At 36.6% G+C, this 12,365-nt stretch overlaps 2 protein-coding genes across 2 annotated transcripts in view; both read right to left on the reverse strand.

Annotated features, from left to right (window-relative positions):
- The window catches only part of DYNC2LI1 (dynein, cytoplasmic 2, light intermediate chain 1), a 32,102-nt gene extending 28,346 nt beyond the window's left edge, over nt 1-3,756 (reverse strand). Inside the window, exons 1-2 of the mRNA XM_004686246.2 lie at nt 3,665-3,756; nt 1,825-1,942 (exon numbers count right to left, since the gene is read on the reverse strand). Of these exons, the coding sequence (XP_004686303.1) occupies nt 1,825-1,942; nt 3,665-3,672 (126 nt within the window). The 5' untranslated portion in view covers nt 3,673-3,756. The remainder of the gene's footprint in view (nt 1-1,824; nt 1,943-3,664) is intronic.
- A 5,650-nt stretch (nt 3,757-9,406) lies between these two features.
- Nucleotides 9,407-12,365, reverse strand: part of PLEKHH2 (pleckstrin homology domain containing, family H (with MyTH4 domain) member 2) — a 72,427-nt gene continuing 69,468 nt past the window's right edge. Inside the window, exons 28-30 of the mRNA XM_004686247.2 lie at nt 11,778-11,864; nt 10,875-11,012; nt 9,407-9,592 (exon numbers count right to left, since the gene is read on the reverse strand). Coding sequence (XP_004686304.1) covers nt 9,407-9,592; nt 10,875-11,012; nt 11,778-11,864 — 411 coding nt within the window. The remainder of the gene's footprint in view (nt 9,593-10,874; nt 11,013-11,777; nt 11,865-12,365) is intronic.

Consider the following 12,365-nt stretch of genomic DNA (forward strand, 5'->3'; position numbering starts at 1 on the left):
AACTTAGTGAGATGGTAAAACATACTAGATTAGCATGATCCTGTTTTCAATTTACAAATATCTTCCCCTGCTTCTTTGAAATACACACACATACATACATATACATAGATACAGAGAGAAAAGCAAACACACAAATAAATCTAGATTCATCACTTTGTTAAAAGTGCATGTTTCTAGGTAATAAATTTGCAGGCAATATTTTTTCAAGAAAATCAGGATTTCCTAATTTCATTCACTGAACATGAACTACATGTACATTTGAAAAGTGTTAAATAAATGAGGACTATAGTGACTAAAAATTAATGATTATGCAGCACCCAATAAATACAATGTCAGTGTATATAATATCTCCCAATGATGAATGCCTGGTGATCTGAAGAGGTGCTCCTGGGACACAGTGGGAGACAAAGAGATGCTACCTGAGCACTGATGGTGCCTGGTGAAGATGTAGCTCCATCAATGGCTCCAACTAGCCCCGACATGAATGCATGAACAGTAACAGGAGCCCCAAGCAGAAATGAGCTATGTAATGCTACATCAATTTCAGGATCATGACAAGCAGATACCTAAGACTGATACAAGGTTCACTGGAAGAAACATTAAAGGTGAAACAGAAAGACTGAGAAAAATAGGAGGTTGCCATTAGTTTTTAAATATTTGAATGTTTAACAAATAGCAGAGGTATTCCTATACTCTCATAAATCACAATGTGGCCCAAGAGGTGAGCATAAAACTGAAACAGGCTGAGGTATATATACACAATGGAAAACTACACAGCAATTGAAAACAATAATGCCATTTGCAGCAACATGGATGGAGTAAGACAGGAAATAAGTCAGAAGGAAAAAAAAATACAGCTGTTTCAGTGCAAGTTTGATTCCCCACCTAGGAAGTGACCCACATGGCACAGCAGATCTCTCTCCTCTCACCCTCTCCCCTCAGCAGTGTATGTCATTGATCTTCCTGTTCTGCTCCCCACACTCTCTGGTGAGGCCTCTCACTGCCCCTACACGTCTGGCCTGTACCCCAGCTCTGTATGCATAAATAAAAAAATCTTTAAAAATAAAATGAAGATGCCTTGGGGCACATGATAGGTCAACACTTAAAAAACAATTAAACAATTGATGAAACAGGGTGACCAAAATTCTGATAGGTTTCACTGTGCAACAGAATGCCACCTTTACTGGCCAATGGTATAGAGCTGGACTATAAAATCATTTTTTGCTTTAACCTTTTTACTAGAACCCTGAGAGAATTCAATTCACCATGCACTGATGCACAATCACACATAATTCTACACACATGTCTACGAAGTTTACTGATCCCAAGTTTACTGATTCCATGGAGCTCAGGTAAGAATCCTCTTGTAGAAGACTACAGCATCTCCAAGTGTCCTATAGTTTCTGTTGACTCTAGATTAAGAGAAGTGAGAGTCTAGTGTATTTTGTAGCTCATGTTTTCATTATTTGTATGCTTGTCTCAATTGCATAGATGATCTATAAATAAGACCATCAGATTAGCACTTATGGTTCCCTTGGGCAAATTGGGGAAGATGATTCCTTTGGGCAGTCTCATTAGAAACAAGAGTCTCGTCCCCTGTGGCCCATGTCAAAACATATCACTTTGATAAGAAGCTTAGCTGGATGTTAGTCCCCAGCCACCCATGAGCAGGGATAACTCCATTGTTACCAGCAGGGTGGAGATTGGTCATTCAATTAAGGAATTGAAGTATCTAAATTTTTATCAAAATCTTAAAATTAATTTTACCACTTGTTGCTAAATTATCAAATTACTTGTGAAGAAAAATAAGGAGCAATGCATTACCCCATTTTTACTGCCAATGAAGAAAACAGATTTTTCTCCAGTTTCAGCTCCATCGCCTTCACTTCCATTACGTCTCTGTTTTTCCACTTCAGCTTTTGCAATTTCCCAGAGAGTTTCACTAAATGAGAGGCAGAAAAACAAAATTCAGAGAAACAAAAAGAATCACTCAAATATTTACTTCAACTTCACAAAATTTTTATGTGCAGCTTACCAAGAAAAGCTGAAAATGAAAAGCAGAGCCTTTACAATCAGGTTTTGAGGCTCCCTTATTTTGGGGTTTTCAAGCAAGAAGGACTGAAAGCTGTGTGTGTTTGCTTCCCAGATACAAATAAATGCACAAATGACTTTTGGAATTGTGCAACTTGAAAAACACCAGTGTCTTGACAAGTGGGGTAACCAAGTGTATCCAATAATTTTGATTCTCAAGTTTTCTTTTTAATTATTTTTTTTACATATTAAATATGGAGGGGAAATATCACCTAGTAAAGTCACATTTGAAGATCATCCTTTTGTTCAGCTCTACACATCTATGTAATTTTACACAAATAAGATAATATCATTTTTAAAATTAAAGTCTTAATGAAAAACAAAAACAAAAAACGGACTATTAAACTAAAGAACATAGGTACATGTAATGTAAGCCTGAAGCTAGTACTTTCTGTGTGTGCCAATGTCGACAAATTAACCTCACTGGATTCTTCATTTTCTGTTAATTCAACAAACAAGCTTTTTATAGTGTTTGCATTCTCCTCTGTTCCTTCATTCTAAGACGCTAATAAAAAAGAATACTGGCCTTATAAGACTGTCATGATTGTGAGAATGAGATAATTCATTTAGTTTTGGGATTGGCCCATGTATAATTAAAATTATGGGATGCTTACTACAATTATTACTCAAGGTAATAGTTGTAACAAAGTGAGTACTCCTAGATGATTGGTCTAAAATTTGTACATTTATTTCACAGCAGAGTCCCCTGGAACTCAGCCCAGGCTTGTTGGCTGTTATTTACACACCATTTCCCCCCAAAAATGATGGCCTGCTTTCCAAATTCCCATCAGAGAGGGGAAAATCATGTGGAAACCAGTCATGCCACTTGTGAAAATTTATAATCACTAACCCTAAGTTTATAATTGTAGCCAATTAGACAGCGATGGGAGCAAGCTCACAACTTTTTTACATGAAGGTTCGTAAACTCAACAGATGGATCACACCACTGTTGTACAAGGTGAGGTTTGGCCTGCTCTATGATCGGTCCCGGTTTCCTTTCTCCCTGACATCCTTATGACTTGTTCGGCGAAGGTTTAGGTATGAGCGTGAGAACAAGTAATTAGAACTGACCTCATAATGTCAAAGAGCTGAAATGTATAACGGTCATCAAAAGAACCTGTGCCCCCTGTCCCCAACACTTTTCTCGGTGCCTTCCTGTTTCTCTTTATTTACGGAGGAATGAACCCCCGCAGCAGGGTGGGAGGCTCTTGAGGTGGCAACTATGCTCCAGTTTGACTGCCAGAAGCCCTAAAGCCCTATTCAAGAAACTTTCATGGAATAAATGCAAAGTTAGAGTTGAGTGGCCTCTCACTTTTCTCCACGGGGGGGTGGGGTGGACTTTTCTGCACGCTTGAGGCAGAGTCCAAATGCACCGCACCAAGGGAGTTTTTATGGATGCCTGACCATCCACACAGCGGGTGCAAGCAGGACACCCACAATTTTTATCCATCAGCAGGTTCTCCCCAAGTTAACCTGGAGGCCTCTCCCTCCCCAGTGCCATCCCGGCTGGAGTGGAAAGAGAGGAGGCTCTCTAGAGGAATGTAAGTGAGGCGCAAGAAGCGTGAGGGGATACCTGGGCATCCTGGCTCGGCTGACTCAATGTTTCGGGCTGAACGTCCGGCCGGGCCTAGAATTACTCAGCCCGGGAGATCTGCTCCAGGCTTGTGGCCGCAGTCTCCTTGGTTGCCATGGAAGCGACGTAGCACGCAGGTTGGTGCGGAAGAGGGGCATTATGGGAAATGTAGTTCTCATGTGAGATGCGAGCCTATGAGTTGGTTCTAATAGTGTTCTGCTTAAAAAATGTTCTACCGAGTACAGGCTGCCTGACCGAGGTCTCTCCTCTTTCTGTTCAGTTATTTTTCTCTCCCAATACCAGTGATTTGGAATGGAGGATGAAACTACTTCCTGAGCTGTTTTCTAATGAATTACTAGAGGCAAAGACTGTTGATTTTATTTTCCAGTCTTCTGCTTCGTTAGTTGTTTCAAGTTTTATACAGTGAAATATAATCTATCAACAATATAAAAATTACAATTAACAATTATAATTAACCAAGTGTGCCTTCTCTACACTTCACTTATTTTATGAATGTAGATAATTTTTGTTTGAAATCTGTGACTTCTTTATAGATCTCCCAAAAAAATCTCAAAATGAGTAACATATTAGTTATTACTATATGCAAGATTCTGTTACACAAAGAATGAAGAGATTAGTAAAACAAAATTTCTACCCTGGGGTAAGATACATATAGGTAATTATAATAACTCAGTAAGTTAGTGATATGTTATTACAGAAAAATTTAAAAAATCACTTGAGCACAAACAACTGATTATGCTTACAGGAGTTAGAAAACCATTTATTTTTATGTTTTGTAGTGTTTGATATGTCTTGAATGCTGCATAGAACCAATCTCTCTAACCTGTAATGTACTGAAATATTTGATGGAGCCAATCTGCCTTCACCCTTCTGTCATTTGGCTTTGTTTCTTGGTTCAATGTCCAAGAACATAAGTTTTTTTTTAAAAATAAGATAGACTCAAATTCAAGCCCTCACTCAAGCTAAGTTCCTACATCACCAGACTGGAAATTTACCCAGTTCCTATGGTCCTGTCAGTCAAGGGGAAATAGTGAGTCTTAAATAAATTAAAAAAAAAACAACATAGTTTACTACTTATGTCTGACATTATAAATACTCAATGCATGTTACTGTCATGTGAAAAAATATTGATCAGTGACTTTGAACAACAACAAAGACCACAAGGGTCACCTTCCTGGAAATAAAGTAGGTAGTTCAACTCTTTGGGAAAAAAACCTCTAGGTGTATGTACGCACTTTTTATGTGCGGTTGCACATAAAAGTGAGTGTAATATAAGTCAAGTGCAAGGGAGAAAGGATGATTACCATTGAATCAACATCTATACCCTGGAGCTAAATAGCCATAAACTTAAGTGGGACAGATTGTAATAATTCATAATGATTTAGATCCTGTAGCTTTAGAATACATTTTCATGTTTGTTAGGAAAGCCTGGTGATACGGATAATAACAGGAGCTAACATTATGCCAAAAGCTTGCTATATGCTAGGCACGGTATTAACATTTTAAATGTGTAATTGTTTGCTAACTGAGGAAATGGTGACCAAATAAAGGAGCCTGAGCCTGCTAATAAGGGAGAAGGTTGTCTGATCACCAGCATTGATTCGGGGGTGACTGGGTTCACTTAGCTGATCTGATAGAACAGGTGAATCCCCCTTTCTTTTCCTAATGTCTCCTGGGTAGATATTGTTCTCAAGGTAAGATTGCACAAAATTTTCATCTCCCCTAGTGGATCACCCCAAGAAGACTAAAGGATTTCAATTAGTGGTGATGGGGGAAACAAATTTTATGCTGCTACAGAATGAAATCAGCAGAACACTAATGGTGTATGCAGGGGGTGTTTAGACAGCTGTGAATAGTTGGGGTGGAAGCATATAAATGTGGGAGCACAAATGGGGTGGATAGATGGGTTACAGTGAAAGAGCTTTACTCTGCTTTTTATTGCACTGGTTATGAGAAACCAAGTAAGATTTTCCCTTGGCAAGTGCTATGACTGGACCTGAGTTTCAGTGAGATAATTTTTTGCAGTGTGAAGGAGGGTTGACCTCTGGAAGTCCATACTATTAACAATAGGCCAGAAAATGAAAGTTGGAGTTTTTCCTTTGTTTTCAAAGTTAGATAGCTTATTATAGAAGAATTACCATACTGAAAAGATAAAAAGTGTAAAATAAGCACACCTCAGAAGTAATAACTGAACATTTTGGTGTACTTTATTGGTTTAACTCACCTTTTATCTTGCACAATTGAATTTTTACTGTGAAGTCAGTTAACATTCTGATTTTATCAAGTATTCCTCTATATCATCTTTTTAAAATCATAAATATAACTTTAATGATTACATACTATTCTACGGTATATATTTTTCATAATTTACTTACGCATTTTCCTAAATTTGAGTGTTTGAGGGGTCCAAAGTAAACACCTAACATGAACTGGGCTGGTTTGAATCCTTCCCTGGGATTTTCCAAACTTGATTTGCTAAAGGAAACTGGTATATTTCTGCTAAATGAATAAGCTATTTCATTAGAGAATATGAAGCAAATGCCAGCAGTATATGGAAAAGTTCTAGTGCATCTCATGAGTCTGGTTGTCCCCAAGGTTTGGCTTCTGTCCTTACGACTTGGTTGTTGAGCTCTCTCTCTTTGATTATGTGAGACATCGTAATACCCTTGTGTTTTGCCCCAACATCTGTGACCGGCTGCAAGAAAGGAAGGCGGGAGGCAGAAAGGCTGAGCAAGCAGAGTTTATTTCTCCTGGGCAGCAGCTGAGACAGAGCCCCTAGAGTAGGGTCCATAGCTACTGCTAGCCCTATAGGGGGGAAGGGTCTCATATAGATTCTAAACTCAAGATTCCAAAGAGCTGACTCACCGCTGTGTCCCTTGATGTAAGGCAAAGTTCCTTATCACCTTCTAATCCCATCCCAGATGCAAGGCCTAGTTAATTGGATGCAAGGCCCAGTTTATTACTGCCTTATCTCCCTTGGATGCAAGGCCTAATTTATTACTGCCCTTCTCCAGTCCCTCAGTAAATCTCCGCACTTGGTCACTCCCAACACCTTGTAATAAATGTACCCACTTTGACTCAAACTGGTTCAAGTTGAATTTTGAAATTTTCAACACAAAGAATCATGTCTTACATAATTACCAGATAGCACAAAGTGATGGTCTGGAAAAGAGAAAAGTCAATGTCCCTCTAGGATGACTGATGAGTTTGTAAATCTGTTAACTAGTTCTTAGGGGCCAGTGAGTAGAACCAGGTATAAAGGATAAAACAAGCATACCCCATGATAGGATCAGGCCATTTGGAGTCCATTGGACTTCACAATTAGGACATCAGTGGTAACCTTATACAAAAAATTTCAGAGAACAATGGTACATGACCATTGTTGATGATTCTTACCATATCACAGAGTAGAAAATTTTTATAATCTATAGATAGTCCAAAACTTAATAACTTCTCAAATTATAGAAATTCTTTATATATCATGGATATTGACCCTTTCTCAGATATATGACATGCAATTATTGTTCCCACCCTGCAGATGGCCTTTTCACTGTTGCTTTTTTCCTTTGACATGCACAAATATTTATTGCAGTCCCATTAGTTTATTTTTGATAGTGCATTATGTTTTTGAACAGTCATCTGATTTTAATAGTCACTAATATAAGCTGTTGTTGCTGTTTTCACAAATTGTGTATGTGTCAACATGCATACAGATGTATTAAAATTGCAATTTCCCCAAACAGCTTTTTTTTTTGTAGGTAAAACAAAGCAACACTTATGTAGGACATGAATGAAAGAGAAGGAAGTAATAACTATCATTTTCACTTGTAGGACTGCTCAGCTTTGACAATGAAAACATTAGGTATATCTTGACGATTATTCAAAAGATAATGCTCAAAAAGATTCTTCAAATCATTTATTATGACTGAAAGGGAAGAAAATGATAGGAGACAAATATTACAATTAAACATGTAACATTCTCTTACAACCAATCATAATAATATAGTTTGAATTTTTTGAATGGCTATAGAAGTAATTTCCCAGAAAATAAAGTTTTCACATCAGTTACAGGAAATTGATTTCTTTCCATCAAAATATTTTATCTCTGTTCTATCAAAAATAAATGCCAAATCTAAGGTACGACTGTTTAAGCTAAGCCACCACTACTTGTTTAAATTAGAGGATTTGGGGGACGCTTACCAGATGGTAAACTAACTATTGCCTGAGAATAAAGTCCTCACATATATATAACAGTTTTGCCAAGTCTCTAGCTCAGCAACTAATGATTATTAAATGGTTTCTGGGAACTTAGAAACTCTTATTGTATCTGAGTCAATAGGCTTTTAAGAATCATCCCCACTGGTAACCAGTATATACTGAAAAGTGAGTTTTCTTATTCAATGAGTCGCGGGGGCTCAACAGATTAAGGGGACATTGTGAATGGAGACCTATGGGGGCTTTGACCTTTTTATCATTATCAATAAAGCAAATTATTTGAGCAGTCTATTTCCTAGCTCTGCTCATTTTAAGGATAAATAAGGGGTAGTACATTTTAAAAAGGCTTAGTGTGAGAACAGTACATTTTCATAGGAGAAAGCAGCAAAGAAGAAAATATGAAGGCTTGGCTGACAAATTAATTCAGCAGCTAACATTTTTTCCAAATTGGTTAAAAAATACCATATACAAAGTGATAAATATATGTCCAAAAATAAATACAAATATTCCACACATAAATAAAATTAAGTATACTCATGATTACTATTGCAATTAAACATTTTTATAATATAATTTTCATGTCTTATCACAGTTTCATTGTTATGATGAATATTAATTACTTTGTTTTGCCATATACTGGAATCTACTGACCATTTATCAATCCAGTGAAGCAGTATCTTTTTAGTCTAAAATTTTAACTTTCTTTTACAGAAAAAAACTACTTTTTCTTCTTTTTAAAAAATATCATTAGGAGTTTATTTTCAAAGTATATTTAAAAAGGGCTGTCTGAGGCAAAGCTCTAAATTTTTTTTCCCCAAAGATACCATTACTTACCCAGGCAAAGTCAAGATGACCCAGCACTAAATGCAATGAAATGTGGGCAATGTTCCAGTAAACTCGTTCTAGGCTGACAGCCATGGAATGCTGTTTCATTTTAAGTTGTACACTCCAGTGATGTGAAAGGGTCATTTTTCTTATATCGCCTAGGAGGGTCTGGTTACCTAACTCCTGCTTTCTCACACAGTGATTTTGGGGCCAGATGACTCACTGCACTTCCTCTAAAAATTCACCCTAAACATTACCCTGCAGCTGTTTCATATTCTGCGTACTCAACTCCTTCCCAAACACCATACCATTGATTAAAAGTACATTTAATTACAGTACTTAATTTTTGGGGCAGTGACATTTCCAAATAAAATCAACTGGATTGCCCAATGAGTTTGGGATCTTTCTTTCTAAAGCTTGCCAAGAAAAAAAAAAAAGCCACAATGTGTCTGATGGCAAGGAAGAAAGGAGATGGAAAAAATGATGACTCTAACCCATTGAATCTGAGAGAAAATTGGCATGTGGACATATTTTGTTTATGTTTTGAATATTTAAGAATTGAAAGGGAGTAACCACCATCCTTTCTAAAGTCTGGAATACCAGTGTGGTGTCAAGCTGCCAGGAGGTAAGTGAACTTATTTGGAGCAGAGGCAGAGAGCGAATGCTCTGGCTCCAGAATCTTCAGAGCAAAGTGGGGCCTTTGGTGGGTCTGTTGCCTGACAGAAGGGGTTGGCTTCCCATCGCCCTCGCTTGGGGTCCCCGAGTCTGGGTTGAGAGCAGCGCTGGTGCAGAGAGGTGATGAAATGCTGCCTTTTGCTGATGGAAACTGTTTATGTAACTGGCAATCAAAAGAGTGATTTCAAGAATCTGAAACAAGAAAAACAGAATTGTTATACTACCAGTTCTACTACCAGGTGTTACACTGTAGTATAACTGATAACAGTTATAGACTACAGTTTACTACCAGATGAAGTTCTCATCACTTTCAGAAGAATGTAAAGGTGGACGTTCTTCCCAGATCAAACCATGTTTGGTGTTCAGCACCATTGAGGCACTGAACTATTTTCCCTTGACTTCAACCAGTAGAGGGAATCTTAAAAAAACAATTAAATCTAGTGGCCATACTAGAAATAGCAACACTCAGTGGCATAGTTTTATCAGTTGTGATCAAATCACAGTTGTGAATATATGAATTAAGATATTTAGTGCATCACGGCAAATCTTTATTAGACTAAAGTGCTAGTGAGCCGGGATCTTCTGAACTTTTCACCTTCACTTAAATATAGATTTAATTAAGAAATAAGCTCCCATCTTTAAAAACATTTCAAACTTGAAAAACAGTGGTTTCCATTAGTTGATAATTTTAAGTTAAAAATTTTAGAATATCCATTTCTCATATCTTTTACTAAAATTGCAATTACATTTTAGACTGTAGCCCCTTAATTTACTGCTTTTCCTTAGAGACATTAAACCTATATAGTCTGTCAACAATAGTAAGGGGACAAGTACATTTTAATTACAAAGGCTCAGTATTTATATAAAGGTGTCTGAAAAGTGAGTTCACCAAGAAAGATAATGCATATAAAGTAACTGACAACAGCCTACTAGCAAGATCATTTATTTTGAACCTCTGTCTACCTATCTTTGGGCTAAATATATGTATATATATTTTAAAGATTTATTTATTTGTGCATACAGAGCCGTGGTACAGGCCAGAGGCTCAGGGGTGACGAGAGGCTTCACCAGAGACAGAGTGGGGAACAGAACAGTCAGATCGACGAAGTACACTGCTGAGGGGAGCAGCGGGCGGGTCAGGAGAGGTCTGCCACACCATGTGCTCACCTCCGGGGCAGGCGGGAATTGAACTCATGTGAAGCGGCTTTAGATTCTCAGTGCTGTGCTTTAACCCGCTGCGCCATCAGGGAGGGCCTGGGCTAAATATTTTATAATCCCTTTACTTAATTCCTAAGCCAGAAAAACTAGGCAGCATCATAGCATTTTTAAGATAAAGAAAACAAAGTTGAAAAAATTTAGGGCAGAATTTGATTGTTTGATTAAAGTAAAATCTTATTTTTCCACATGAAACTTTGTGCAATAAATGTTACAGAAAAAAATCTAGTGTAAATAAAACAGACAGATTTCAACTCACCTTTGGTTTTGCCATGGCAAAAAGTAATTTCTCTGTTGGTTTGTCTTTTGAATGTGTATTGTTAATGACTATCATAAAATCATCTTGATACCCTCCAAAGGTCATTAGGCTCTTGTACACATAGCTGACTATTAACCTCTTCAAAGAGAAGAAAAAGTAAATTTGTTGTATATTCTTTACTTTCAAAGAATGATAATAGTTACTATTATATATGCCAATCATATAGCATTATCATGTAATATAGAAATGATAATAACAGTACCCATTAAAAGCTAATACAAAAGTATTTTTGGTATGAAATAATACAAAATAAATAGTAATGTACTCATTTACCTTATAATTAAAATACATTTTGGTTCTGAAACAAATAACTCACTGTAATAAAAGCAGAAAGTGCAAGAAGGAAATAAGCACCTATACTCCAGTATCCAGTGGAAGCCCACCATCAATATTTTGTATATGTCTTTTTAAGACATCTCTCTCTATTTGTATGTATATATGAATCACAGGAAACTAATATATGAATCATAGGAAACTAATATTTTTAAGGTTACATCATTTAATATTAGCACCCTGATATATATGATTGATATATGGTTTAGCCTGATATATAGATTTTGATACATATATATAAATACAAAAGAATCATACATAATGCTCTTAGTACTCTGCTTCTTTTTAGAATTTAACATATGAATGCCTCCCATAACAATTTATTTGTATAACATTATTTTAAATGATTAAATTGTAATCATAGTTGTATTTGTGAAATGACTTTCATTTGCATAGAATTAGGAAAAATGTTTTCTGTGTATGAAGTTAAGATCATATTACCTTCTGTTTATGGTCTACTGAGCAACAGAAATAGTTGACTCAATGCAAAAATTTAGGATTTAGTCTTACCATGGAGTTGTACTCTAAGATGCTTAAACCATCCTCATGTATAGCCAGCCACATGAAAGTACTTCCAAGTGATGATGGAGTTACAGGCTAGGAAGAGATGAAAACATGCTGTATAATTAATATTCACAAAATGACTGAAATATTTTTCAGCCTAAATGCAACACAACACCTGCAGCAGCAGCTTACTGCAGACCTCTCCTGGGGAGGTGGCAGGGTGGTGGAAACGAAGGAGAGGTGAATCTGATATCAGGAGACCCAGGTACCTGCCATTTATTAATGTAGTACATTTGGCCAAGCTATTTAATCTCTTTTGGGCTCAATTTCCTTATCTTTAACATAGAATCAATATGTATATCTTATTTTTCTTTTATTTCAAGAGGCTACTAAACAAAGCACATCAGACTTTTAGGATGACCAAAATCCTAACAAAACAAGGCATACTGATGTGCTTTTTAGGGTTTTTACAATGTAAAGGATTATTATAATTATATACTTTTAATGAAAAATTATGAAATCTGATATTCAATGTGTAATAAAAATAGAATAAAAAGAAAATATGAAACCTGATCCATAGTAATAAGAAATACT

This window comes from Condylura cristata, unplaced genomic scaffold (assembly GCF_000260355.1).
Source record: "Condylura cristata isolate star-nosed mole 26May11 unplaced genomic scaffold, ConCri1.0 scaffold00020, whole genome shotgun sequence".
In the NCBI taxonomy this organism is placed as follows: Eukaryota; Metazoa; Chordata; class Mammalia; order Eulipotyphla; family Talpidae; genus Condylura; species Condylura cristata.